Raw genomic sequence first — 26,893 nt, 5'->3', positions numbered from 1 at the left:
TATTATAATTTTTTTCTAGTCACAAAGCTTGAGCGAGTTTTCGGGTGAGACATAGATACTGGAATTCATGATTCATCAATCTACACGGAGTGTCTGTACAGGGGAAGCCTGAATCTCTCCCTCTAGTGGCAGGTAAATAGTTTACTTCCGGGTGACAGGGGCACCTTGGCTGTGTGTTCGGCAAGATGGCGGCTCTGGTGAAGTTGGGATCGCTGTGCAGGGGAGGCAGAGGTGAGCCCAATGCTATATAGATGTGTGTGTGGGATGTGTATGGGAGGAGGGAGCAGTGCTGACATAATATCTTCCCATACACATAACATGGAGGCAGAAGATATAATCTTAGGATACAAAGATGTTCTTTTTTTCTTGGCTCAGTGCTCTTCTGTTAGTGCGAGGGTCACGCCCCTCCTGTTAGTGTGGATTCAGGCCCCTCCTCCTGTTAGTGCGGGGGTCACGCCCCTCCTCCTGTTAGTGCGGGGGTCACGCCCCTCCTCCTGTTAGTGCGGGGGTCACGCCCCTCCTCCTGTTAGTGCGGGGGTCACGCCCCTCCTCCTGTTAGTGCGGGGGTCACGCCCCTCCTCCTGTTAGTGCGGGGGTCACGCCCCTCCTCCTGTTAGTGCGGGGGTCACGCCCCTCCTCCTGTTAGTGCGGGGGTCACGCCCCTCCTCCTGTTAGTGCGGGGGTCACGCCCCTCCTTCTGTTAGTGCGGTGGTCACGCCCCTCCTCCTGTTAGTGCGGGGGTCACCCCCCTCCTCCTGTTAGTGCGGGGGTCACCCCCCTCCTCCTGTTAGTGCGGGGGTCACCCCCCTCCTTCTGTTAGTGCGGGGGTCACCCCCCTCCTTCTGTTAGTGCGGGGGTCACCCCCCTCCTCCTGTTAGTGCGAGGGTCACGCCCCTCCTCCTGTTGGTGTGGGGGGGGTCACGCCCCTCCTCCTGTTGGTGTGGGGGGGTCACGCCCCTCCTCCTGTTGGTGTGGGGGGGTCACGCCCCTCCTCCTGTTGGTGTGGGGGGGTCACGCCCCTCCTCCTGTTGGTGTGGGGGGGTCACGCCCCTCCTTCTGTTAGTGCGGGGGTCACGCCCCTCCTCCTGTTAGTGCGGGGGTCACGCCCCTCCTCCTGTTAGTGCGGGGGTCACGCCCCTCCTCCTGTTAGTGCGGGGGTCACGCCCCTCCTCCTGTTAGTGCGGGGGTCACCCCCCTCCTCCTGTTAGTGCGGGGGTCACCCCCCTCCTTCTGTTAGTGCGGGGGTCACCCCCCTCCTCCTGTTAGTGCGAGGGTCACGCCCCTCCTCCTGTTGGTGTGGGGGGGTCACGCCCCTCCTCCTGTTGGTGTGGGGGGGTCACGCCCCTCCTCCTGTTGGTGTGGGGGGGTCAGTCCCCTCCTCCTGTTGGTGTGGGGGGGTCACGCCCCCTCCTTCTGTTGGTGGTGTGGGGGGGTCACGCCCCCTCCTTCTGTTGGTGGTGTGGGGGGGTCACGCCCCCTCCTTCTGTTGGTGGTGTGGGGGGGTCACGCCCCCTCCTTCTGTTGGTGGGGGGGGTCACGCCCCCTCCTTCTGTTGGTGGGGGGGGGTCACGCCCCCTCCTTCTGTTGGTGGGGGGGGGTCACGCCCCCTCCTTCTGTTGGTGGGGGGGGGGGTCACGCCCCCTCCTTCTGTTGGTGGGGGGGGGTCACGCCCCCTCCTTCTGTTGGTGGGGGGGGGGTCACGCCCCCTCCTTCTGTTGGTGGGGGGGGGGTCACGCCCCCTCCTTCTGTTGGTGGGGGGGGGGGGTCACGCCCCCTCCTTCTGTTGGTGGGGGGGGGGGGGGGTCACGCCCCCTCCTTCTGTTGGTGGGGGGGGGGGGGGTCACGCCCCCTCCTCCTGTTGGTGGGGGGGTCACGCCCCTCCTCCTGTTGGTGTGGGGGGGGTCACGCCCCTCCTCCTGTTGGTGGTGTGGGGGGGTCACGCCCCCTCCTTCTGTTGGTGGTGTGGGGGGGTCACGCCCCCTCCTTCTGTTGGTGGTGTGGGGGGGTCACGCCCCCTCCTTCTGTTGGTGGTGTGGGGGGGTCACGCCCCCTCCTTCTGTTGGTGGTGTGGGGGGGTCACGCCCCCTCCTTCTGTTGGTGGTGTGGGGGGGTCACGCCCCCTCCTTCTGTTGGTGGTGTGGGGGGGTCACGCCCCCTCCTTCTGTTGGTGGTGTGGGGGGGTCACGCCCCCTCCTTCTGTTGGTGGTGTGGGGGGGTCACGCCCCCTCCTTCTGTTGGTGGTGTGGGGGGGTCACGCCCCCTCCTTCTGTTGGTGGTGTGGGGGGGTCACGCCCCCTCCTTCTGTTGGTGGTGTGGGGGGGTCACGCCCCCTCCTTCTGTTGGTGGTGTGGGGGGGTCACGCCCCCTCCTTCTGTTGGTGGTGTGGGGGGGTCACGCCCCCTCCTTCTGTTGGTGGTGTGGGGGGGTCACGCCCCCTCCTTCTGTTGGGGGGGGGGGGGTCACGCCCCCTCCTTCTGTTGGTGGGGGGGGGGTCACGCCCCCTCCTTCTGTTGGTGGGGGGGGGGTCACGCCCCCTCCTTCTGTTGGTGGGGGGGGGGGTCACGCCCCCTCCTTCTGTTGGTGTGGGGGGGGGTCACGCCCCCTCCTTCTGTTGGTGTGGGGGGGGGGGGGGTCACGCCCCCTCCTTCTGTTGGTGTGGGGGGGGGGGGGGGTCACGCCCCCTCCTTCTGTTGGTGTGGGGGGGGGGGGTCACGCCCCCCTCCCTTTGTATTGCATTTTAGTGTAAATATGAGATCTCATATTTAAGAGGTCCTGTCATGCTTTTTTTTTTTTATACAAGGGATGTTTACATTCCTTGTATTGGAATAAAAGTCACCCAATTTTTTTTTTTTTTTTTTGTCAAACTAAAATATAAAAGCAAAATAAATAAGAAAAAAACATATATATATGATGTTTGGGGTTTCTAAGTAATTTCCAAGCAAAAAAAAAAGTGTAAAAAAGAGTCTCGGGGACTGAACTGGTTAAAGAGTTACTCCACTTCTGATAAAAAAATAAACAAAAACAATCCCCTCTGGGTGATTAATGTACATTGCAAAGTCCTACCTGATTCTGCTCTGAAGGTGACGCTGTTTGTTCTTCTCTTAGCTTTGGATGGAGTGGAGAGGGATTAGAACCCCTGTCTGGGCCCCCATTAGGGAGATCCACCCTCTATTTGCCCTGTTTCCTGTTTATCATCGAAAGTGAAAGAAAATCCCAATTCTTTTTGGGATGACATCGGAACACTAATGGAGGAAATAGTTACACACAGAGATCCCCTCACTTCGGAGGAATTTCCTCTCTTCCTGTGGCTCTGGGACAGGAAGTGAAGGGAAATATCAATGGGATGTAGATGGCTAAAAATCTAACGAATCACAACACACGGGGGCGGGGCGCGTGCATCCTCTACCCAGAGATGCAGAATCGTGTGTGTAAATACGTGATTCTGCGAGGTCGGCAAGTGGTTATAGCACAACTTTACTCTGTCAGTCAACCTCAACTATTTTTTATCCATTTGCTGCATTAGTAAAAGGTTAGGAAAGTATATTATTAGATTTGTTTTAACCATTTTTATTATTATTATTATTTTATTTTTTTAACATTTCCTTAGCTGGTTTCTGGCATAAGCCAAAATGATGTCATACATCCCAGGAGTCTTTATGGGTGATTTATTATTTCCTTCATCTGGAGGAGGGGCTTTTTCCAGCTAAGCAAATCATCTTGCCTGAGCTAAGGGCAGGTGGATTCCAGGAAGTAAATGTTACAGGAATCATCTGCTCTTAGGACCAGTTCACACCACAGCAGTCCAGTGTATTTTTTTTTTTAATGCATCAAAAATGCAGGGAAAGTAGGTTTTATGGTTTCCAGTGGCATAGTTCACACCAGTGCGATCAGTTCTAGGGTGTTCCAGCCCCCCCCCCCCCCCCAAAAAAGTAGAACATGCTGCATTTTTCCACAGTAAATCACATCAAAATGCACCAGAATGCACAACAAAACGCACTGAAGTGGGGAAAAAAAGCATCTGGAATGCATCCAGGGCACATTGATGGGGGGTAAAACACACGTGGTAACCTGGACTGGGTGTCGGTATAAAGCCAGCCTTACTCTTCTAAGAGCCTATCCTTGGACTCCATTGACATTATTTTGCTGTCATCCTTATTTATGGTGAAAGCGAACATCATGTATAAACTGTAGAAGTTTAAAAAGCCATAAAATGAACCCGGAATGCATAACATTGGTATTTAAATTGTACTGCAGTAATCCTTATCAGCAGTATAATTGTTCCTTTCAGATTTATTTTTAGATCTGTCTATACACGGAATGCCCTCTAGGTGTCAGCAGAGATATTTGCCATTGAAACACATTTGATCATTTGTTGGCTTTAACCACTTAAGCCCCGGACCAATATGCAGCCTAAAGACCCAAGGTGTTTTTACAGTTCGGGACTGCGTCGCTTTAACAGACAATTGCGCGGTCGTGCGACGTGGCTCCCAAACAAAATTGGCGTCCTTTTTTCCCCACAAATAGAGCTTTCTTTTGGTGGTATTTGATCACATCTGCGGTTTTTAGTTTTTGCGCTATAAACAAAAATAGAGCGACAATTTTGAAAAAAAAGCAATATTTTTTACTTTTTGCTGTAATAAATATCCCCCAAAAACATATATAAAAACATTTTTTTTCCTCAGTTTAGGCCGATACGTATTCTTCTACCTATTTTTAGTAAAAAAAATCGCAATAAGCGTTTATCGATTGGTTTGCGCAAAATTTATAGTGTTTACAAAATAGGGGATAGTTTTATTGCATTTTTATGAATTTTTTTTTTTTTTACTACTAATGGCGGCGATCAGCAATTTTTTTCGTGACTGCGACATTATGGCGGACACTTCGGACAATTTTGACACATTTTTGGGACCATTGTCATTTTCACAGCAAAAAATGCATTTAAATTGCATTCTTTATTGTGAAAATGACAGTTGCAGTTTGGGAGTTAACCACAGGTGGCGCTGTAGGAGTTGGGGTGCACCTAGTATGTGTTTACAACTGTTTGGGGGTGTGGCTGTAGGAATGACGTCATCGATCGTGTCTTCCCTATAAAGGGAATGACGCGATCGATGCGCCGCCATAGTGAAGGACGGGGAAGCCGTGTTTACACACGGCTCTCCCCGTTCTTCAGCTCCGGGGAGCGATCGCGACGGAGCGGCTATAAACAAATAGCCGCGCCGTGGTCCCGGATCGCTCCCCGAGCGGACCCGACCTCCGCATGTAGCGGGGGGGGTCTCGATCGGACCCCCCACCCGCTAATAGGCGAGGACGTACGTGTACGCCCATGTGCCTGTACGTGCCATATTGTGGACGTACATGCGGGGGTCGGGAACTGGTTAAAGAGATACTAAAGGTTCGCTTTTTTTTTTTAAAAATAACAAACATGTCATACTTACCTTCACTGTGCAGCTTGTTTTGCTCAGCGTGGCCCCAAACGTCCTCTTCTGGGCTCCCTCGGCGGCTCCCCCGCATTAGATAACCCCCTAGGAGAAGCGCTCTCTTGAGGGGGTTACCTTGCGGGCGCTCTCCTGAGTCATTCATTCGGTGCCCCCCGGCCCCAGCTTCATTGGATTTGATTGACAGCAGCAGGAGCCAATGGCTGCGATGCTATTAATCTATCCAATCAAAGCCGGGACTCTGGAGAGGACGGCGGGACGTGCCGAAGAGATGAAAGGGCTCAGGTAAGTAAAACGGGTGGGCTGGGGCACTAGTGACTGCCATAGGATGCATTAAGGTGAAAAAACACGAACCTTAACAACCCCTTTAACCACTTCAGCCCCGGACCGTTTTGGTGGTCAAAGACCAGGCCACTTTTTGCGATTCGGCACTGCATCGCTTTAATTGACAATTGCGCGGTTGTGCGACGTGGCTCCCAAACAACATTGACGTCCTTTATTTTCCGCAAATAGAGCTTTCTTTTGGTGGTATTTGATCACCTCTGAGGTTTTTATTTTTTGCGCTATAAACAAAATAAGAGCGACAATTTTGAAAAAAAAAATCTCTTTTTTACTTTTTGGTGTACATTGTACCTCTACCATTTCACAAAGAAAGTCTAACAATTGTAAAAAAATAAAAAACAGACACCGTTGGGAAAGTCCTTTATTTAAACAAAATATTCCAGTGGTGGTAATCCACTCTCGGTCTCCGCTCCAACGCTGTCGGAATCCTGCAATGGGTGATCTCCTCTCCGGGTCCAGCGATGAGAAGATCTCCTCTTCATCCAGGTCCAGGATCCAGCGATGAGATGTCCATCCAGCGAACGCATCACCACCGGAGACAGCCTGGGAATGACGCGGCTTCAGCCAGTGACAGCTCTTATGTAGGTGAGGGAGTGGAGCAAACTTTGGTGGCATTGCCTAGACCAGGGGTCTCCAAACTTTCTAAACAAAGGGCCAGCTTACCGTCTTTCAGACTTTAGGAGGGCCGGACTGTGGAAATTGGGAGTAGAGAAGGTCCTGAGGTCAGTGAAAAAAATGGTTCCCCATCATTTGTTTCAGTGGAAGCAATTGTGCCTCATCATTGGTGTCAATGGGGGTAATTGTGCCCCATTGTTGATGTAATTGGGCCCCATTATTGGTCCCATTGAGAGGAATAGGGCCCCATTGTTGGTGTCATTGGGAATAATTGTGTCCCAGTATTGGTATTAGTGGGAGGAATTGCGCCCCTTCATTGGTGTCATTGGAAGAAATTGTTGGTCCCATTAAGAGGAATAGTGCCCCATCATTTGGTGTCATTGAGCCCCATTGTTGGCACCATTGGGAAAAATTGTGCCCCAGCATTGGTATTAGTGGGAGGAATTGTGTCCCTTCATTGGTGTCAGTGGGGAGCAATTATGGCCCCAAGGGCCAGGTAAAAGCAAGCAAAGGGTGGCATTTGGCCCCCGGGCCGCAGTTTGGAGACCACTTGCCTAGACGCTTCAAGCAGGAGTGGGTACCTGTCAAAATTAGGTACTTCACACCCCAAAAAAATAAAGATGTTCCAAAAGTAGAAGAGGAGGAAGAGCAGAACTTCCACTTCAATGTACATCAGGAGCAAAGGCGGCTCTGTGTAATCCAATCCAAAACAAGAGCTACTGGAGCTCAAATTGCTAAAAAAGTTAATGTTTAATAGAAAGGTGTCAGAATACACAGTACATCGCCGTTTGTATAGAGGGCTGTGTAGCCGCAGAGCGGTCAGGGTGCAAATGCTGACCTGTGTCCACAGCCAAAAGCACCCACAATAGACACGTGAGCATCAGAACTGGAGCACAGATCAATAGAAGGTGATCAGGACTGACGAGTCACATTATTCCTGTCACATCTTGTGTATGTCCGGGTGCGTGTGCGTCGCTAACCTGGGGAAGAGATGGCACCAGGATGCAGGATGAGATGAAGGCAAACTGGCAGAGGCTGTGTGATGCTTTGGGGAATGTTCTACTGGGAAGCCTTATTTCCTCCTATTTATGTGGATGTTACATTGGGGTCTATCACTTGATGGGTCAGGACTGTTTTGTCCATAAAAGGGGGACCTATTCAATATTGGGTGGGTGGTCATAATGTTATGGTTGAACTGTGAAAATGTATATAATAATTGATGCTGTGCTGTTGTTGAACTAAAGTGTAACCAATGTGTCACAAAATGATAAACGTACTAAAAAAGAAAAAAGCAATAATAAGGGTGAGCACAAGGTGGCAGTGTAAACCAAATGTGCAAATGAAGTCTTCAACTAACAGATCCTTACAATCAAAAATGATTTGTACAACAAACCAGATCTATAACAAATGTGGGTGATTAGTCAATCGGTGCTCATCAAGCTGATCAACATACACTGAACAGTGAAGTGAAAGTGTAACAAGTCTCTGAGGCAGTCTTCTTGGGATTAAGGTGAAAAACAGTGAAGTGTAGTGCTAAGGTCTTAAAGTGGAGTTCCACCCAAAAATGGAACTTCCACTTTAAAGAAAGGTGACCCCCTGACATGCTAAATTTGACATGTCATTTTTTTGGGGGGGGGGGGGGGGGGTGAGCGAAAACACTATTTTTCACCACTTGAGACCCGCACTGTAGACGAAAGACATCCACAGCATGGGTCTCAACTGCTGGGTGGATGTCCTTTTATTTGCAAGCCCCCCTGGGGGCGCGCAGCAGGAAAAAACTGTGCCCGGCGCATCGCTGAGATGCCGATGCGCGTGCCTGGCGGCCGCGATGTCCACCAGGTAATCGGCAGTGACAGCAGGGACGTGGAGCTCTGTGTGTAAACACAGAGCTCCACGTCCTGTCAGGGAGAGAGTAAACCGATCTGTGTCCCTTGTACATAGGGACACAGCATCGGTCACCTCCCCCAGTCAGTCCCCCTCCACACACAGTAAGAATCACACCCAGGGAATACATTTAACCCCTTCCTCACCCCCTAGTGTTAACCCCTTCCCTGCCAGTCACATTTATACAGTAACAAGTGCATTTTTATAGCACTGATCGCTGTATAAATGTTAATGGTCTCAAAATGGTGTCAAAAGTGTCCGATTAGTCCACCTATAATCGCAGGCCTGACAAAAAATCGCAGATCGCCGCCATTACTAGTAAAAATTAAATCCTAAATCTATCCCCTATTTTGTAGGCGCTATAACTTTTGCGCAAACCAATCAATATACGCTTATTGCGATTATTTTTTTTTTTTTAACAAAAGTATGTAAAAGAATGCATATTGGCCTAAACTGAGGAAAAAAATATAAAAATAAATAAATAAATTGGGATAGTATTGTAACAAAAAGTAAAAAATATTGTTTTGTTTTTTTTTCAAAACTTTTTGTCTTTTTTTGTTTATAGCGCAAAAAATAAAAATCGCAGAGATTATAAAATGCCACCAAAAGAAAGCTCTATTTGTTGTAAAAAAATTATAAAAATATAATTTGGGTACAGTGTTGTATGACCGCGCAATTTTCATTCAAAATGCGTCAGCGCTGAAAGCTGAAAATTGGTCTGGGCACGAAGGGGGTTTAAGTGCCCAGTAATGAAGTGGTTAAAGGGTTCCAGCTCCCACTTCCTCCCTAGGTCCCCTCAGCGACCGGAAGCAAGTCAGCACTCCCCCCTCCCTCTCCGCAATCATCTGGGACACATCACAGGTCCCAGGTGAGTTCTCCGTCAATCACGGTGCGAGCCACAGCCGGGCGCCCACAGTGACAATGCCGGCGCCGCAGAGAGGAGGGGGGCTTCGTTCCCCGGCATCGCTGGACCCTGAGAAAAGGTAAGTGTCTGATTATTAATAGTCAGCCGCTGCAGTATTTGTAGCTGCTGACTTTTAATATTTTTTTTTTTTTTTTTTAGCTGTGCAAACTAGGGTGACCACATTTCCATACAGCCATTCAGGGACACCCCCCCCCCCCCCAGCAAGCAGCGGTCGGTGACATCACAAGCAGGCAGTGCCGCCATATGACGTGGCCGAGAGGCCCCGCCCCTTACCTATTTAAGCATTTGTTTCATGTATGGAAGCCCAACATTGCAGCTGCAGGCAGCCACTTAGATTCACAGAGTGTAATTGTTCTTGCGATGTTGGGCTAACATACATGAAACAAATGCTGTTTATATCTAAGGCACTAAAGTTGTATATAAAACCCTGTACTTTATACCACAAAAGAAATACAAATGACACAAGGGATCTGGGGTAAAAACTGCACATACACTGACCTACCCGACTACTACACTGACCTACTGTACCTGATTCCTACACTGACCTACCTGACCACTACACTGACCTTCCTGATCCCTACACTGACCCAATTGATTGCTGCATTGAAATACCTGACCACTACACTAACCTGATTCCTACACTGACCTACCTGATCATTACACTGACCTACCCGATTCCTACCCCGTCCATTGGGGGAGCATGTCAGATCCTCAGCTCTAAGGGACTAATGCTGGGACCTGTAGTCCTTCATTAGGAGGATGAGGCCAGTGGCAGACTGGCAGTGCTGGGGGCATGGGTTAAGTGGCAGTGCTTGGGAAGGGATGGGATCACTAACTCTCACTTGCTGTCACCTGTTAGTGTCCATTTGGGAGGGGAGAGGGGCTTGGTGAGGGTGGGAGAAGCGGTGGGAGAGAGAGAGAGAGAAGGGGTGGAAGAGAGTGAAGGGGTGGGAGAGAGAAGGGGTGGGAGAGAGAGAGAAGGGGTGGGAGAGAGAGAGAGAGAAGGGGTGGGAGAGAGAGAGAGAAGGGGTGAGGGAGAGAGAGAAGGGGTGGGAGCGAGAGAGAGAGAAGGGGTGGGAGAGAGAGAGAAGGGGTGGGAGAGAGAGAGAGAAGGGGTGGGAGAGAGAGAGAAGGGGTGAGGTAGAGAGAGAGAGAGAAGGGGTGAGGTAGAGAGAGAGAGAAGGGGTGGGGGAGAGAGAGAGAAGGGGTGAGGGAGAGAGAGAGAAGGGGTGATGGAGAGAGAGAGAAGGGGTGAGGGAGGGAGAGAGAGAAGGGGTGAGAGAGAGAGATAGAGAGAAGGGGTGGGAGAGAGATAGAGAGAAGGGGTGGGAGAGAGATAGAGAGAAGGGGTGGGAGAGAGATAGAGAGAAGGGGTGGGAGAGAGAGAGAGAGAAGGGGTGGGGGAGAGAGAGAGAAGGGGTGGGGGGGAGAGAGAGAGAGAGAGAGAGAGAGAGAGAAGGGGTGGGAGAGAGATAGAGAGAAGGGGTGGGGGAGAGAGAGAGAAGGGGTGATGGAGAGAGAGAGAAGGGGTGGGAGAGAGAGAGAGAGAAGGGGTGGGAGAGAGAGAGAGAGAAGGGGTGGGAGAGAGAGAGAGAGAAGGGGTGGGAGAGAGAGAAGGGGTGGGAGAGAGAGAGAGAGAAGGGGTGGGAGAGAGAGAAGGGGTGGGAGAGAGAGAGAGTCAGAGAGAGAGAAGGGGTGAGGGAGAGAGAGAAGGGGTGGGAGAGAGAGAGAAGGGGAGAGAGAGAGAGAGAGAGAAGGGGTGCGGGAGAGAGAGAGAGAGAGAAGGGGTGGGAGAGAGAGAGAGAGAAGGGGAGAGAGAGAGAGAAGGGGTGAGGGGGAGAGAGAGAGAAGGGGAGAGAGAGAGAGAAGGGGTGAGGGGGAGAGAGAGAGAAGGGGTGGGAGAGAGAGAGAGAGAAGGGGTGGGAGAGAGCGAGAGAGAAGGGGAGAGAGAGAGAAGGGGAGAGAGAGAGAGAGAGAAGGGGTGGGGGAGAGAGAGAGAGAGAGAAGGGGTGGGAGAGAGAGAGAGAGAAGGGGTGGGAGAGAGCGAGAGAGAAGGGGAGAGAGAGAGAATGGGAGAGAGAGAGAGAAGGGGTGGGGGAGAGAGAGAGAGAAGGGGTGGGGGAGAGAGAGAGAGAGAGAAGGGGTGGGAGAGAGAGAAGGGGAGAGAGAGAGAGAGAGAAGGGGTGAGGGAGAGAGAGAGAGAGAGAAGGGGTGGGAGAGAGAGAGAGAAGGGGTGAGGGAGAGAGAGAGAGAGAGAAGGGGTGGGAGAGAGAGAGAGAGAAGGGGTGGGAGAGAGAGAGAGAGAAGGGGTGGGAGAGAGAGAGAGAAGGGGTGAGGGAGAGAGAGATAGAGAGAAGGGGTGGGAGAGAGAGAGAGAGAAGGGGTGGGAGAGAGAGAGAGAGAAGGGGTGGGAGAGAGAGAGAGAGAAGGGGTGGGAGAGAGAGAGAGAGAAGGGGTGGGAGAGAGAGAAGGGGTGGGAGAGAGAGAGAGTCAGAGAGAGAGAAGGGGTGAGGGAGAGAGAGAAGGGGTGGGAGAGAGAGAGAGTAGGGGAGAGAGAGAGAGAGAGAGAAGGGGTGCGGGAGAGAGAGAGAGAGAGAAGGGGTGGGAGAGAGAGAGAGAGAAGGGGAGAGAGAGAGAGAAGGGGTGAGGGGGAGAGAGAGAGAAGGGGAGAGAGAGAGAGAAGGGGTGAGGGGGAGAGAGAGAGAAGGGGTGGGAGAGAGAGAGAGAGAAGGGGTGGGAGAGAGCGAGAGAGAAGGGGAGAGAGAGAGAAGGGGAGAGAGAGAGAGAGAGAAGGGGTGGGGGAGAGAGAGAGAGAGAGAAGGGGTGGGAGAGAGAGAGAGAGAAGGGGTGGGAGAGAGCGAGAGAGAAGGGGAGAGAGAGAGAATGGGAGAGAGAGAGAAGGGGTGGGGGAGAGAGAGAGAGAAGGGGTGGGGGAGAGAGAGAGAGAGAGAAGGGGTGGGAGAGAGAGAAGGGGAGAGAGAGAGAGAGAGAAGGGGTGAGGGAGAGAGAGAGAGAGAGAAGGGGTGGGAGAGAGAGAGAGAAGGGGTGAGGGAGAGAGAGAGAGAGAGAAGGGGTGGGAGAGAGAGAGAGAAGGGGTGAGGGGAGAGAGAGAGAGAGAAGGGGTGGGAGAGAGAGAGAAGGGGTGGGAGAGAGAGAAGGGGAGAGAGAGAGAGAGAGAAGGGGTGAGGGAGAGAGAGAGAGAGAGAGAGAGAAGGGGTGGGAGAGAGAGAGAGAGAAGGGGTGGGAGAGAGAGAAGGGGAGAGAGAGAGAGAGAGAGAGAGAAGGGGTGAGGGAGAGAGAGAGAGAGAGAAGGGGTGGGAGAGAGAGAGAGAAGGGGTGGGAGAGAGAGAAGGGGAGAGAGAGAGAGAGAGAGAAGGGGTGAGGGAGAGAGAGAGAGAGAGAAGGGGTGGGAGAGAGAGAGAGAGAAGGGGTGGGAGAGAGAGAGAGAGAGAAGGGGAGAGAGAGAGAGAAGGGGTGGGAGAGAGAGAAGGGGAGAGAGAGAGAGAGAGAGAGAGAGAAGGGGTGAGGGAGAGAGAGAGAGAGAGAGAGAGAGAAGGGGTGGGAGAGAGAGAGAGAGAAGGGGTGGGAGAGAGAGAGAAGGGGTGGGAGAGAGAGAGAGAGAGAGAAGGGGAGAGAGAGAGAGAAGGGGTGAGGGAGAGAGAGAGAGAGAAGGGGTGGGAGAGAGAGAGAGAGAGAGAGAGAGAGAAGGGGTGGGAGAGAGAGAGAGAAGGGGTGAGAGAGAGAGGGGGATGGGAGAGAGAGGGGGATGGAAGAGAGAGAGAGGGGGGGTGGTGAGTGAAATTGACCCCCTAAGCTGGCCTGCAGTCCTTCCTGTACACCCTGTCTCAGCCCCTGTCTGTGGGTAGGTGTGTGTGATGTATGCACCTACCTCCAGACCATCCTTGTCCTCTCTGTCAGCCTTGATGATAGGCACAGCTGGAGAAGTTGGGAGAAGGTGTGCAGGCTCTGGGAGGATGTCACTGCTGCTCAGGTCTTCTCTCACTCCCTCTCGTGCTGTTCCTTCCAGTCAGCCTCCTGCTGCTCCCCGGGGCCCCCACTCTCTGTTCTTCTCAGATGATGCTGCTGCTCTCCCTCTCACATCAGAAGCTGTGTCCCTCTCTGGTATGTCAGGGGGCAGCCTCGGAGCTCAGCTGCTTTGGGTCCCAGGAGGCAGACAGAGCAGAAGCGCGGAGGAGGAAGTGAAATCCTCCCGCGCTTTCAGTTCTGAACAGAGGGGGTGCACTGCAGCCGTGATGTCACTGGTTGCTACAAGCCAAGCGGCTGTAGCAACCAGTGAGCACAATGAAAGTCATGGGGAGGTGGTTCTGCATGCCGCAGACAGCGCTACAGCGGCTCAGACTCTGCTGAATTCATAATGACTTTACCCAGTGCTTCATTCCGGGACATTGTATTGTCCCGGAATGAAGGCATCCGGGAACAGGGACACAGATGCCAATTAAGGGACAGTCCCGGGCAATCCGGGACACGTGGGCACCCTAGTGCAAACTGATAAATATAAATGAGTGTCTCCTCATTCCATGCAATGACAGAAGTGGCCTCTCACCTTACTACTGTAAGGTAACAGCATGGAAAAACCAGTGGTTGCAGTTAGGGTTGTCCCGATACCGAGCATTTGTGTGAGTACTTGTACTTACACAAATGCTCCCGATGCCTGACCCGATACCTGGAACCTGAGAGAGCAGGGCAAAGATTGGTCTGGCAGCAGTGGAACACAAGAGTAAGCTGGCAGGGGTGCAGGGTGCCGCCACCTATTCCTTCCAAAATGGTGACCGGAGCTGTGACATTCAGTACAGGAAGTGACGTTCCGTGTCTTCGGAGGGTAAACATCACGACGACCATCTTGGCACACCCTGCACTCGGCTGAAGTAAGCCAGCAGCGGACATCTTGTTACACCCAGCTCCAACTATATGGGCTGGGTGTAACAAGATGTCCGCTGCTTGCTTACTTCAGCCGAGTGCAGGGTGTGCCAAGATGGGTGTTGCAGCATACAATACTTACTAGAAGTTAAATGACATGAATGATGAGAGGAGGAAAGGAAGGCTTTTGCAATGTTCTATGCCCTATAGCTTTGCAAAATCCTCTCCTCTCATCATTCATGTCATTTATTTTGCAATTGGCAATCGGTGCTGCATATGTGCCCATAAGTGACATCAGTTCCATCCATCAGTGCCCATAAATAGTGCCCATTAGTCAAATTGTCACATGACCTTAAAAAAAAAAAAAGTATCAGTGAGTACTGGTGCTTGTACTCGGTCTTAAAAAGTGGTATCGCAGGGGTTGACAAATTTGCTTGGAATCTAGGAGTTAACGTTAAGGCTCACCTGCCAAGAGGCGCATATATGTGTACCGCCGGTACGAAGAGGTTAATGTTCTGAGTAGAGATGCACCAAAATTTCTGCTGCCTAAACATTTTGGCTGAAAAAAGTATTATCAATAAGAGAAAAAGGTACAGATAATGGCACAGAAAATGCACTGTGATTTTAGATTTTGGGGCGATTTTTACCATGTTTTTCATAGGTCATGCCACTCCAAAAAAGGTAGCACGGGCACGTTAATGATGCGTTCCTGCTGCGTTTTTCAATGCATTTGAACAGGGAGGTGTGTTTTTTTTCTCCTGACTGAAAATGCACCAACCTGAATTTTTAACTCCACAACGGGAAGCCCAACGGACCAGTGTGCAGACATACATAGAATTTAAAGGGATACATTTTCTTGTGCTAAAGGTGGCAATAATGGGCGACAATAAATTCATAGTCCTTTAACCACTTAAGGACCCACGCACGACTATATACGTCCTCTTTTTGAAGAGGGATATCTCGGTAGAGGCAGCAGCTGCTGCACCGGTCCTTTAAAATGATAATGGTGGTCTGCGCGGCGGATTCGCCGCAAGATCACCATTATCGGCGGCGGGAGAGGGGGCCCCACCCTCCCGCCGCTCTCCCGTGCCCTCCGCTGCTTACCGGAGCGACGGTGGCGATCAGGTCCTTCCTCCTGCCTGGGATACAAAAAGAGGGCAAGATGGCCCACCCGTCTCCATAGCATAGCAGGGCGGAAGCGACGTCAAAACGTCTCTTCCGCCCATGCTTCTTGAAGGCACATTTTCCTGTTGTCATTTTTTCAAATGACAATTTTTTTATTACATTTTAGTCTAAATATGAGATCTGAGGTATTTTTGACCCCAGATCTCATATTTAAGAGGACCTGTCATGTTTTTTTCTATTATAAGGGATGTTTACATTCCTTGTAATAGGAATAAAAGTGACCCATTTTTTTTTAAACGTGTAAAAATGTATAAAATTAAATAAGAGAACAAAAAAAAAAATTGAAGCGCGCTGTCCTGACGAGCTCGCGCGCAGAAGCGAATGCATAAGTGACTAGCGCCCGCATATGAAAACGGTGTTCAAACCGCACAAATGAGGTATCACTGCGATCGTTAGAGCGAGAGCAATAATTCTAGCCCTAGACCTCTCTAACTTAAAAGATGTAACCTATAGAATTTTTTAAACGTCGCCTATGGAGATTTTTAAGGGTAAAAGTTTGACGCCTTTCCACGAGCGGGCGCAATTTTGAAGCGTGACATGTTGGGTATCATTTTACTCAGCGTAGCATTATCTTTCACAATATAAAAAAAATTGGGATAACTTTACTGTTTTTTCTTATTTTTTAATTCCATAAAGTGAATTTTTTCCAAAAAAAGTGTGCTTGTAAGACCGCTGCGCAAATACGGTGTGACAAAAAGTATTGCAATGACCGCCATTTTATTCTCTAGGGTGTTATAAAAAATATATATATTATGTTTGGGGGTTCCAAGTAATTTTCTAGCAAAAAAAATGTTTTAATCTTGTAAACACCGAGTCTGAAAAACAGGCAAGGTCCTTAAGTGGTTAAATTGATGATATTGAAAAGTCGAATATAATACAATTTATATATAAAAATATAAATATTTTTTTAAAACTGTCCTTTTTGGCCAAGTGCATCTTGCATTTTCGGTTTTGGCACCAAAATTTCCATTCGGTGCACCTCCTAGTTCTGATGTTTTCGTTGGGCAGTGGTTGAAGCTCGGTATTTTTTGGCAGCAGAAGCTTCATGATGGCGTTAGAACAACTTTGTCCAGTTTTCCTTCATATTGTTACCACTTATTTGCATTTAAAAAGGGAACAAGTTTTTCCTTGTGCTAAAGGTGCCAATAATGTTTTATATATTGTATCACCAACCTTTAATCTCTTCCGTTTTCAGCTTTTGCTTTTGGGAATTCTTTCCTGATCAGACCAGCGGCTGTTTTACCACAAGATCGTCCTTCATTTCAAGGCTCACTAATCCATGTTTCATCCAATAGACAAGGTAAGAGAAGTAGCTGGCCTGTAGACACTTGTGTTGATTGCTTTACTTTTGACCTGTTTTAGATGGGATGAGGTTAGGGTTGTCCTGATATCACTTTTTTAGGACAGAGTACAAGTACCAATACTTTTTTTCATGTACTCGCCAATACGATACTTTTTTTTAAAATGCAGCCATGTGTCCTCAAATGCAGCCATGTGTCCCCAAATGCAGCCATGTGTCCCCAAATGCAGCCTTGTGTCCCCAAATGCAGCCTTGTGTCCCCAAATGCAGCCATGTGTCCTCAAATGCAGCCATGTGTCCTCAAATGCAGCCTTGTGTCCCCAAATGCAGCCGTGTCCCTAAATGCAGCCTTGTGTCCCCAAAGAGAAAGCCAAGCCCCTCCGCCGTCTAGTTGATTAGCGCTTGGGGAACATAACAGCTTTCATTTGAATAGCTGTATGTTCCCCCTGCGCCTCATCATATATAGACACTCCCCCTTGCCCGGGCACTTTGATAGACAGATCACCTGTCCGATCTGTCTATCAAAGTGCCCGGACAAGGGGGAGGGGCTATATATGACGGGGCGTGGCGGGGTACACACAACTTTTCAAATGAAAGCTGTTATGTTCCCCAAGCGCTAATCAACTAGACGGCAGCGGCGGGGGGGCTTGGCTTTCTCTTTGGGGACTAGGCGGCAGCAGCTCTCCTCTTCTCCATACCCGAGGACTACTCTGCTCCCCTCTCCGCCCGCTCTTCGCCCCCTCTCCACCCGCTCTCAGGGGGGGAATCGGGAGCATTTGCGCGAGTACAAGTACTCGCGCAAATGCTGAGTATCGGTACCGATATTAGTATCAGTATAGGGACAACCCTAGATGACAAAAAACTCTGGAGGCTCTGTAACAACTAGTTCTAAAATATTTGATGGCACAAATTGCGCTGTACAGCATTTTAGGAGGCTTTTAGCACACAAGTGATGTGAGGCCTGGAAAATCTAGTTTGGGTAGAAAAGGGTACAGCATGTACCAGAGAAACGAGTTATCCCAGGATAATTATGGCTCTGTTGATCAGAATAGCAGGTGGCAGCTGCATTCAGAGAAATTCCTTTCAAAGTCGTGTAAAACGTGGAGAAACCAGCGCATGTTGCTTTGTAGAGAGAGATTGTGTGGTGGCAGGTTTGGCAAGGAAGATCTACTTTTTTTTTGTGGGTCTATACCAGGTATATGCAGATAGCAGACCTCCGGCTGTTGCAAAACTACAAGTCCCATCATGCCTCTACCTCTGGATGTCATGCTGTCAGAGTCTTGCTATGCCTCATGGGACTTGTAGTTCTGCAACAGCTGGAGGTCTGCTAATTGCATATGCCTGGTCTATACATTACATCCTTTTCCCTGCTAGAAAGAGAGTTTGGTGTGCAGAGACACCCTAGAATTTCTGCTTATGTGTTACGTAATTTGCTGTGGACAGTCTGTCTAGGTTATGTAATAGGCATAATTCTTATATATTTCTGATGCTAGATGTACAATAAAGTAGTTACATCTCATTTGAAACCTGAGCTACTGTATGGACTCTCTCTATCTGCACAAAGAAAGCTCAGGAGGAGACAAAAACAAGGCTTCTGCCATTATAGTGCAAATACCTGGGGAGTTTTTGTTAGGGCCCTTTCACACTAACGTTTAATATCCACTTGCTCAGCGGGGATCTCTCCGTTGATCCCCGCTCAGCCAGGACATGACAGGGCGGTCCCTGCACACTATTCAGGGACCACCCTGTCAGATTTCTGCTCTCCTCTATGAGGAGATTGGATGAACACGGGACTGTCTGTCAGTGTTGACCCGATTCGATCCGCAGACGGATGGAAAAATAGTATTTCCTCCGTCTGCAGAATCGGACCATAGAAGGGACCAATGAGATCGGGTGTCAGTGGATGTTCATTCGCTGACACAGATGGATGAAATACGGACATACGCACGTGTGAAAGGGCCCTTACAGCTTTATTCCAAAATTGATTAAATTTATAGTTTTTCCAAAAATTCGACAAACAATACCCCATCATAAAGATGTCAAAGACGTTTGTTTGAAATCTTTGCAAATGTATTTAAAAAAAAAATGACGTAAATAATATTCACAGCCTTTGCCATGACCCTCAAAATTTAGCTCAAGTGCATCCTGATTCCACTGATCATTTTTGAGATGTTTCTACAACTTGAGTGGAGTCTTGTGATAAATTTAGTTGATTGGACATGATTTGTCTATTATATTATATATTTGTCTATATAAGGTCCCACAGTTAACAGTGCATGTCAGAACACAAACCAAGCCATGAAGTACAAGGAATTGTCTGTAGACCTCCGAGACCGGATTGTATGGAGGCACAGATCTGGGGAACGGTACAGCATTGAAGGTCCCAATGAGCACAGTGGCCTCCATCATTTGTAAAAAGTTTGGAACCACCAGGACTCTTCCTAGAGCAGGCCGCCGGGCCAAACTGAGCGATCGGAGGAGAAGGGCCTTAGTCAGGGAGGTGACCAAGAACCCGATGGTTACTCTGACAGAGCTCCAGCATTTCTCTGTGGCGAGAGGAGAACATTCCGGAAGAATAACCATCTCTACAGCACTCCACCAATCAGGCCTATATGGTAGAATGGCCAGACAGAAGCCACTTCTCAGTAAAAGGCACATAACAGCCCACCTGGAGTTTGCCCAAAGGCACCTGAAGGACTCCCAGACCATGAGAAACAAAATTCTCCGGTCTGATAAAAAAAAAATTGAACTCTTTGGCCTGAATGGCAAGCGTCATGTCTGGTGGAAACCAGCTCATCACCTGCTACCACCATCATGCTTCATTGTAAGGATGGTATTGGCCAGGTGATGAGCTACCATCATGCTGTAGGGATGTTTTCCAGTGGCAGGAACTGGGAGACTAGTCAGGATCGAGGGAAAGATGAATGCGACAATGTACAGTAACATCCTTGCTTGAAAACCTGCTCCAGAGCGCTCTGTACCTCAGACGGGGGTGAAGGTTCATCTTCCAACAGGACAACGACCCTAAGCACACAGCTGAGATAACAAAGGAGTGGCTACGGGACAACTCTGTGAATGTCCTTGAGTGGCTCAGCTCGAGCCCAGACTTGAACCCGATTGAACATCTCTGGAGAGATCTGAAATGGCTGTGCAACAATGATCCCCATCCAACCTAATGGAGCTTGTGAGGTCCTGCAAAGAAGAATGGGAGAAACTGCCCAAAAATAGGTGTGCCAAGCTAATAGCATCATAGTCAAAAAGATTTGAGGCTGTAATTGGTGCCAAAGATGCTTCAACAAAGTATTGAGCAAAGGCTGTGAATACTTATGTACATGTGATTTATATACATTTTATAAATTTGCAAAGATTTCATACAAACACGTTGTCATTATGGGGTATTGTTTGTAGAATTTTGAGGAAAATAATTAGTTTAATCCATTTTGGAATAAGGCTGTAACATAACAAAATTCTGGATGCACTGTATGTGTTATGGCCTCTTTTTGCTGTGGACAGGCTGTCTGTTATGTAATACTAGGCATACTGATTATATATTCTGATGCTAGACATACAATAAAGCAGTTGCATCCTGTTTGAAACCAGAGCGGCCGCTGACAAAAAATCCTGCTCCCATTCTAGTGCAAATACCTGGGGAGTTTAACAGGAATGAATGTGTTGTATACTTTTAGTTTTACGTTAACCCCTTCTTGAAACTGCTTCCCGCCCCTTTGACAGGTTCTAAATGCTGGGAGGTGAGCATTCCGATCATGTGACCGTTGTGGTTGGCAGTCAGAGGTCGCATAATCTGAAAGCTCCTGATCGCAAGTTTGCGTTGGAAGCTTTCTGGTACCCGCTGGGCGCTGGTTACTCCATACACGCTCCCAGGACAGTAAGGCTGCATTCCCACCTAGACAATTCTGATTACCGGCAGTGCGATGCTATTACTTGTTAATGGCACCCTTATCGCGGTTTGATTTTGCTGTGGTTGTCATGCAATAAATTGCATTGCAATCACGACAAAGTCGCAACGCTGTCGCTCAGAAGAAGCTCCTGCTCCTTTTTTAAATGCCAAGTTTCACGTGTTGTGATTTTGCTGGGACAGCCGCAGCAACCACAGCAAAATTAACAAGTAATGGCATCACAATCGCTATATGTGGCCCGCGTAGCCCTCTGATGTGACCCGCGACCTCCTGCTCTGGAATAGAATACAATACTGTTATCAAAGGTCAGTTTATTACTAAAGTAAGTGTATATATTGGGCAGATCTGTTCTGCAGTGCTTACTGGGCTTCTTTCAAACTAACATGCAGATGCAGAGCACCTGAGGGTTACCTGCACTGAGCCATAGACTTCTGTTATACCTGGGAGTTTGGTGAACTTTCAGAAAGTGCACCAAACCTGCAGAATACAATAGAAGTCTATTGTAAAGTGCAGAAAAGCCAAAGGTACACTGCGTTGCTCCCGCGGTGCAGGTAAACCGCAGCGCATCAGTGTGGAAGCAGCCATGGGCCCCTTTCACACGGTCAGTCCGACCCAGTTGGACCCTCCATTCACCTCCAAGGAGTAGCAGATGTAAACCGACTTGTGTCCTACCTCCAATCCGATCTGGCTGTGTCCGTGTCCACTCTGCATATGCAGAGCAGCCATGGATCTGCCATCCGCCTGCTCCGCTGATTGTGGCCTGCGACCAGTTATCAAGTCGCTTAAGTGGCCCTCAAGCTTCAAAAGGTTGGGCACCCCTGATGTACAACATATCACCTGGCACATGACACGCATAAAATAGAATACTTGGTAATTCTACAGTGGTACAAGACAATCTTAAAGAGGGGGTTCACCCTAATAAAACCATTTTTTTTTTTTTTTTTCTAGCATTGAATTAAGCATAGTAGCGCGAGCTACAGTATGCCTGTATTTATTTTTTTTAGCCCCGTACTCACTGTGCAATCGTATAGAGAAGATTCCGACTCCCCGCGGGGAATGGGCGTTCCTATCCAGAGGGAGCATGATTGACGGCCGGCTATGGCGCGTCACGCTTCTCCCGAAATAGCCGAAATAGGACTTGGCGCTTCACGGCGCCTGCGCATAGTCTGTGCGCAGGCGCCGTGAAGAGCCGAGACCTACTCCGGCTGTCTTCGGGGAGCGTGACGTGCCAGAGCCGGCCGTCAATCATGCTCCCTCTTTATAGGAACGCCCATTCCCCGCGGGGAGTCGGAATCTTCTCTATACGATTGCACTGTGAGTACGGGGCTAAAAAAATAAATACAGGCATACTGTAGCTCGCGCTACTATGCTTAATTTAATGCTAAAATGTTGGTAATGAGGGTGAACCACCGCTTTAAGTCCTCTTTAAATGAAATGAACCAAAACTTATGAATTAAAGGATTTTGAAAATGGGTATCTCTAAAATGTAGGTATTTGTAAGAGACGGGTCATCCAGGATACAAAGATGATTTTAAAATTTCTGTTTGTTTTGTCTGTTTTTAGCAGCAGGATCCAAAGGAGCCTCCCTCCATTGGACAGGGGAGAGAGTACTGAGTGTGGCCCTCCTGGGTCTCCTCCCTGCCGCTTACATGTATCCAGGAGGTGTCATGGACTACTCGCTGGCTGCTGCTGTCACTCTGCATGGCCATTGGTAAGCCAACTCTTCTTAGAATATTTTGTTTTGAGTGGAAAGAGGTACTTCACTCCCCCCATATATACCTTATATACTCGAGTATAAGCCAAGTTTTTCAGCACATTTTTTGCTGAAAATGCCCCCCTCGGCTTATACTCAAGTCACCTTTTTGCGCCTGATCTCCTGGATTATATATATATATAATATCTCAATTTTTTTTTCCCCTTGTCTGCTGGGTTTTTCTCAAAAAACATACTTGCATACTTGCACGCATCTACGATACGTTACGCCGCCGCGATTCTACGTGAATCTGGCCCCTAATCCCTAGAAACGTTTCTTAGTGCAAAAACAATCTGTGCAAAAAGCCATTCTCTTGTGCAAGCCCAACATGTCTGGTTTAGCATTTGCACTTTTGATAACATATAGGTTGCCATAGAGAGAACTATATATAATACAGACAGTATATTCAGTCACTTTATATATTTTTTTTTATTTGGAATTTGCACTTTATGTATTGGCACATTGGATATTAATATTTACACAAAGGTATACACAACGCGGCACAAGTTTATTTTTATTTATCTTTTTGCATTGATGCTACTTTTGAAATCTCGCTACTTCACATGAAGTAGCGCAATTTCAAAGTAGCAAGGTCAGCGCGATTTCAGCTGCTACTTGATAGACATCTGTGTGGCTTCATGCACAGATGTCTATTGAAGTCGCACCTGAAATCATCAAAAGTAGTGCAGGAACTACTTTTGCAAATCGGTGTTGCACCAATTGGAACAGTACCATTGCCGCCAATAGGCTGCAACTTGTCTTTTGATTTGATCTCTCAAATCGCTCCAATGTGAACCTAGGCTTCAACACAGTTTATATGAGTGTCTGGTGCTAGCAGCTGAAAGTAATCAAGATGCCTCCTCACACATGAGGGTTGTTTTATTGGATCCTTAGGTTAGTGGGTTGGTAGCTCGCAAGATTTTTTTAGTTGATTAAGCTTTACATTTGCAGATACATTTGAAAAAACACATCATGTACCAGACCCATGAGAAAAGCCTGGGAGCGATCTGATATGGTCGTTGCTGGGCAGGAAGTCAAGTCCTCTCTATGTCCTTGGTTGACCAGGGCGACATCTGACGTCACTTTAGTTTCTTGGGCCAAAACCAATATTTTTTACTTTTTTTTTTTTGCTTTTAAAGGTAAATGAGACATTTGGGGTCTTTTTGTCCCCAGATCTCTCAATAAAGAGGACCTGTCATGCTTCTATTTCTTGTGATAGGAATAAAAGTGATCAAAATAAATAAATAAAAGGGACAGTGTAAAATAAGAAAAAAAGTAAAGCGCCCCATCCTATAGTGCTCATATGCAGAAAAGGACGCATATGTAAGTCACGCCCACATATATGTGTTCAAGAGGTATCTCCATAATCGTTGATCTTAGCGCAATACCCCTAACTCTAAACAGGTAACCTGTAAAAATATTTAAAGCGTCGCCTATGGCGATTTTTAAGTACCATAGTTTGTCGCCATTCCAGCAGCATGCGCACATTTTAAAGCATAGCATGTTGGGTATCTTTACAGAAATTTGGAATAAACTGTTAGTGCAAACACTGGTACTACCGAACACTTAAAAAATGGGCAACGTCTATGTCTAGAAAACGGTCACAGTTTTATAGTCCATATAGTGGTACAAAATGACCAATCCTAAAAAGGAAGGAGATGGGAAGATGGTGGGCGGCAGCTGTCCTCAGAGAAAAGCCAACTCTGTTAGGGGAAGACAAGGAAACAAAAAAGGGAAGCGCCACCTAAGTGCAAAATGTTAGATACTATGTTTAATCTCAAAAGAAATGCACTTTACAATACACAATTACAAAACAGGCTCATCAGGGTCTCATGATGCGCGGTGCGGTCCGGTCTCAGGTCCATCTAGATCCACGGATCTGCAGGCAGGGAGAGAAATCCATCCTGTGGCCACCAGGAAACAGCCAGGTTCAGTGTGGAGGCGCAGATGATGACGTTACCAGAGAGCGGGACCAGGGAGAGCACCGGAAAGGAAGGCGAGACTAGAAAGGAGCTTGTCTCCGAGCGCGTAGCCTGTTGTTTCTAGTCTCACCTTCCTTCCGGTGCACTCCTTGGTCCCGCTCTCTGGTAACGTCATCATCTGCGCCTCCACGCTGAACCTGGCTGTTTCCTCATTAGTTAACACAATTTTTTGGGGATAATGTGAAAGATGTTAGGCCAAGTAAAGAGATCCAACATGCTATGCTTTGAAATTTGTGCATGCAGCTGGAATGGCGACAAACTATGGTACTTAAAAATCGCCATAGGTGACGCTTTAAACATTTTTACAGGTTACCTGTTTAAAGTTGGGGGTATTGCGCTAGTATTAACGTTTGTGGCAATACCTCTTAAACACCGTTAAATATGTGGGCGTGACTTGCGTATGCGTTCTCTTCTGCATGCGAGCGTGATGGGATCCCTTTACGCTTTTCTTTTATTATTATTATTTTGCACTGTCCCTTTTTATTTTTTTTAATGACTTTTATGCCCCTTACAAGGAATATAAACATCCCTTGTAATAGAACTAAAGATGGCATGTTTGGTATTTTTGAAAAACAAGAAAGCCTTTACAACAGCTTCAATGCTTCTGTGTTTTTTTTTTTTTTTTTTTTTTTTTAAACAGTGGTGGTTTTCCTTTTCTCTTAAACATGTAAAGATTTTTTTTTTTCCACCAAAGGATGAAAAAACACTGCGCTAACAAAAAAATGTGAAAATAACCACGTGTTAAAGTGGTAAAAAAAGCTGCCGGTACCAATTACCTAAGATACCCAAAGTAAAACAAAACAATATAAATACCAAGGTACAGCGCTAAATAAACAATGATAAACCAAAATATTAAGTGATAATATAGGTGAATAAATAAGATAAACTTATAGAAAACATTTGTGACATAAGAATTCCAGTGAGGAATAATGAAGTCCATAAAGTGTAATCCACATCAAAAATAAAAAGAATGGAATAAAGTTCATGGATAATAATCTGCATCAAAATAAAGGACAAGGATTGCCTCCACCGAAAGGACACCCAAATCGTGAGATGTAGTCTCCTTACCACATGTAATTGACCGTCGTTACAGCGGTCAGATCAGGCACAGGGATGTTTATAGTCTTCCCGCATAGACTATCACCAGGTAAATGTATTGGAGACAAATCCAGCGTGTACTCGCTCCAGGAAATAAGTGATCGATTCAGGCTCCCATGGAATGAGAAATAAGGGAAAACCCCATAGTGTGATACCGTTTTAAGGCGGATTTATTAAAAAGTAAAGTAGCACTTACAATTAAGTAGAAATAATGCACGGTATGTGTAATCGGGGAAAGCGGCGTCTCCTCTGTACTTCTCCCGTCTGCTAAACTCCGTGGTTGCGCGTCTCCGTAAAACAATGCGTGATGACGTTCCACTCAACTAGGCCACACCTACGCGTTTCATCATCAAAAGACGTGGTCGGGGATAGGCTGCTTAAACATGTGTTTGTGTATATACATAAACATATAAATATACAGCCTTCAAATTTATATATATTTTTTTTCTTTTCTTTTAGGGGTCTTGGACAAGTAGTGACTGACTACGTTCATGGAGATACGAAGGTGAAGTTGGCCAATACTGGACTTCTGGCTCTCTCATCTCTGACATTTGCTGGCCTGTGTTATTTCAATTATCATGACGTTGGCATCTGCAAAGCAGTGGCTATGCTCTGGAGTCTGTGATTTGAAGGCAAACGAATGTATTGCAACAACTGTTTTATACCTCTGAGGAACAAGGCACCAGACCGTGCCAGTAGATGATGTACGTTGGCCTGTGTATGATGGAGGTTGTGTTTGCAGCCAATTATGGCCGCAGTACGTTATATATACAGTCTATTTGATTTTTTGTTTTTTTAAGTGCCCCCTTCTTCCAGATAGAGCCACACAACCTTATCCAGAAACGATTAAATTGGGGGATCTGACCATTTTCTGTATTGGGAGATTGATTTTCCAAACATTGTCTGCATCCAGTTGCTGTGCCGGTTTCCTTTTACTGCCAGAAATTGCACTATATGACATTGTCCCAATCACAATTTCTTTGTCAATATATTGGTTTGCCAGATTGATCAACACACTCTCTATACTATCCTGTCTTCCGGGGTGGAAATGCATCTGTACATCATTCAGCATCACAGCTAGTTTTAATAAGTTTCTCTTTTTAATGCATTAAATAAACTTACACACTATTTAATGACGAGTGCCTGCACAATTCTCAATAGAACTCAGAAATGAATATGTTTGGTTTAATGCTTGAAATAAAGAATAATAAATTAATACTGGCATCAACAACTATGGTACTGTGTTTTAATTCAAAGCAAGAATATATATGTATACCAGGGCTCAAAATGTCAAGTCTTGAGCTACTAGCCAGGCCTTTAAGTGTTACTCGCCACCAGTTGCCCCGCCCAACCCTTACCATGTCCCACTTCTAGACAGGCTCTCATAAATTATTTTATGAAATGACACTTAAATGTTTTATGCAGAATTAAGTTATAAAAATAAATATTAACAACTTTATCTGTGCCCAAAAATGCAGCATGTGTCCCCAGTGCAGCAAAATGTCCCCAGTGCAGCAAAATGTCCCCAGTGCAGCCACGTGTCCCCATTGGAGCCATGTGTCCCCAGTGCAGCCTACCT

General features: G+C 47.8%; 1 protein-coding gene across 2 annotated transcripts; it reads left to right on the top strand.

Moving 5' to 3' along the window:
• The first annotated feature begins 123 nt into the window (after window positions 1-123).
• SDHD (succinate dehydrogenase complex subunit D) lies at window positions 124-26,542 on the top strand. 2 transcript variants are annotated; one of them, XM_040326067.1, is made up of 4 exons: window positions 124-231; window positions 16,460-16,564; window positions 22,048-22,192; window positions 25,774-26,542. In XM_040326067.1, the coding sequence occupies exons 1-4, from the start codon at window positions 186-188 to the stop codon at window positions 25,937-25,939; spliced, it is 462 nt and encodes a 153-aa protein (XP_040182001.1). In that variant the 5' UTR covers window positions 124-185; the 3' UTR covers window positions 25,940-26,542. The 2 variants fall into 2 exon arrangements, with proteins under 2 accessions (XP_040182001.1, XP_040181999.1); XM_040326065.1 differs by having other exon boundaries at window positions 22,045-22,192.
• Window positions 26,543-26,893: the final 351 nt, after the last annotated feature.

This window comes from Rana temporaria, chromosome 10, assembly GCF_905171775.1.
Source record: "Rana temporaria chromosome 10, aRanTem1.1, whole genome shotgun sequence".
NCBI lineage: Eukaryota > Metazoa > Chordata > Amphibia > Anura > Ranidae > Rana > Rana temporaria.
This window is presented reverse-complemented; position numbering and strand designations above follow the sequence as displayed.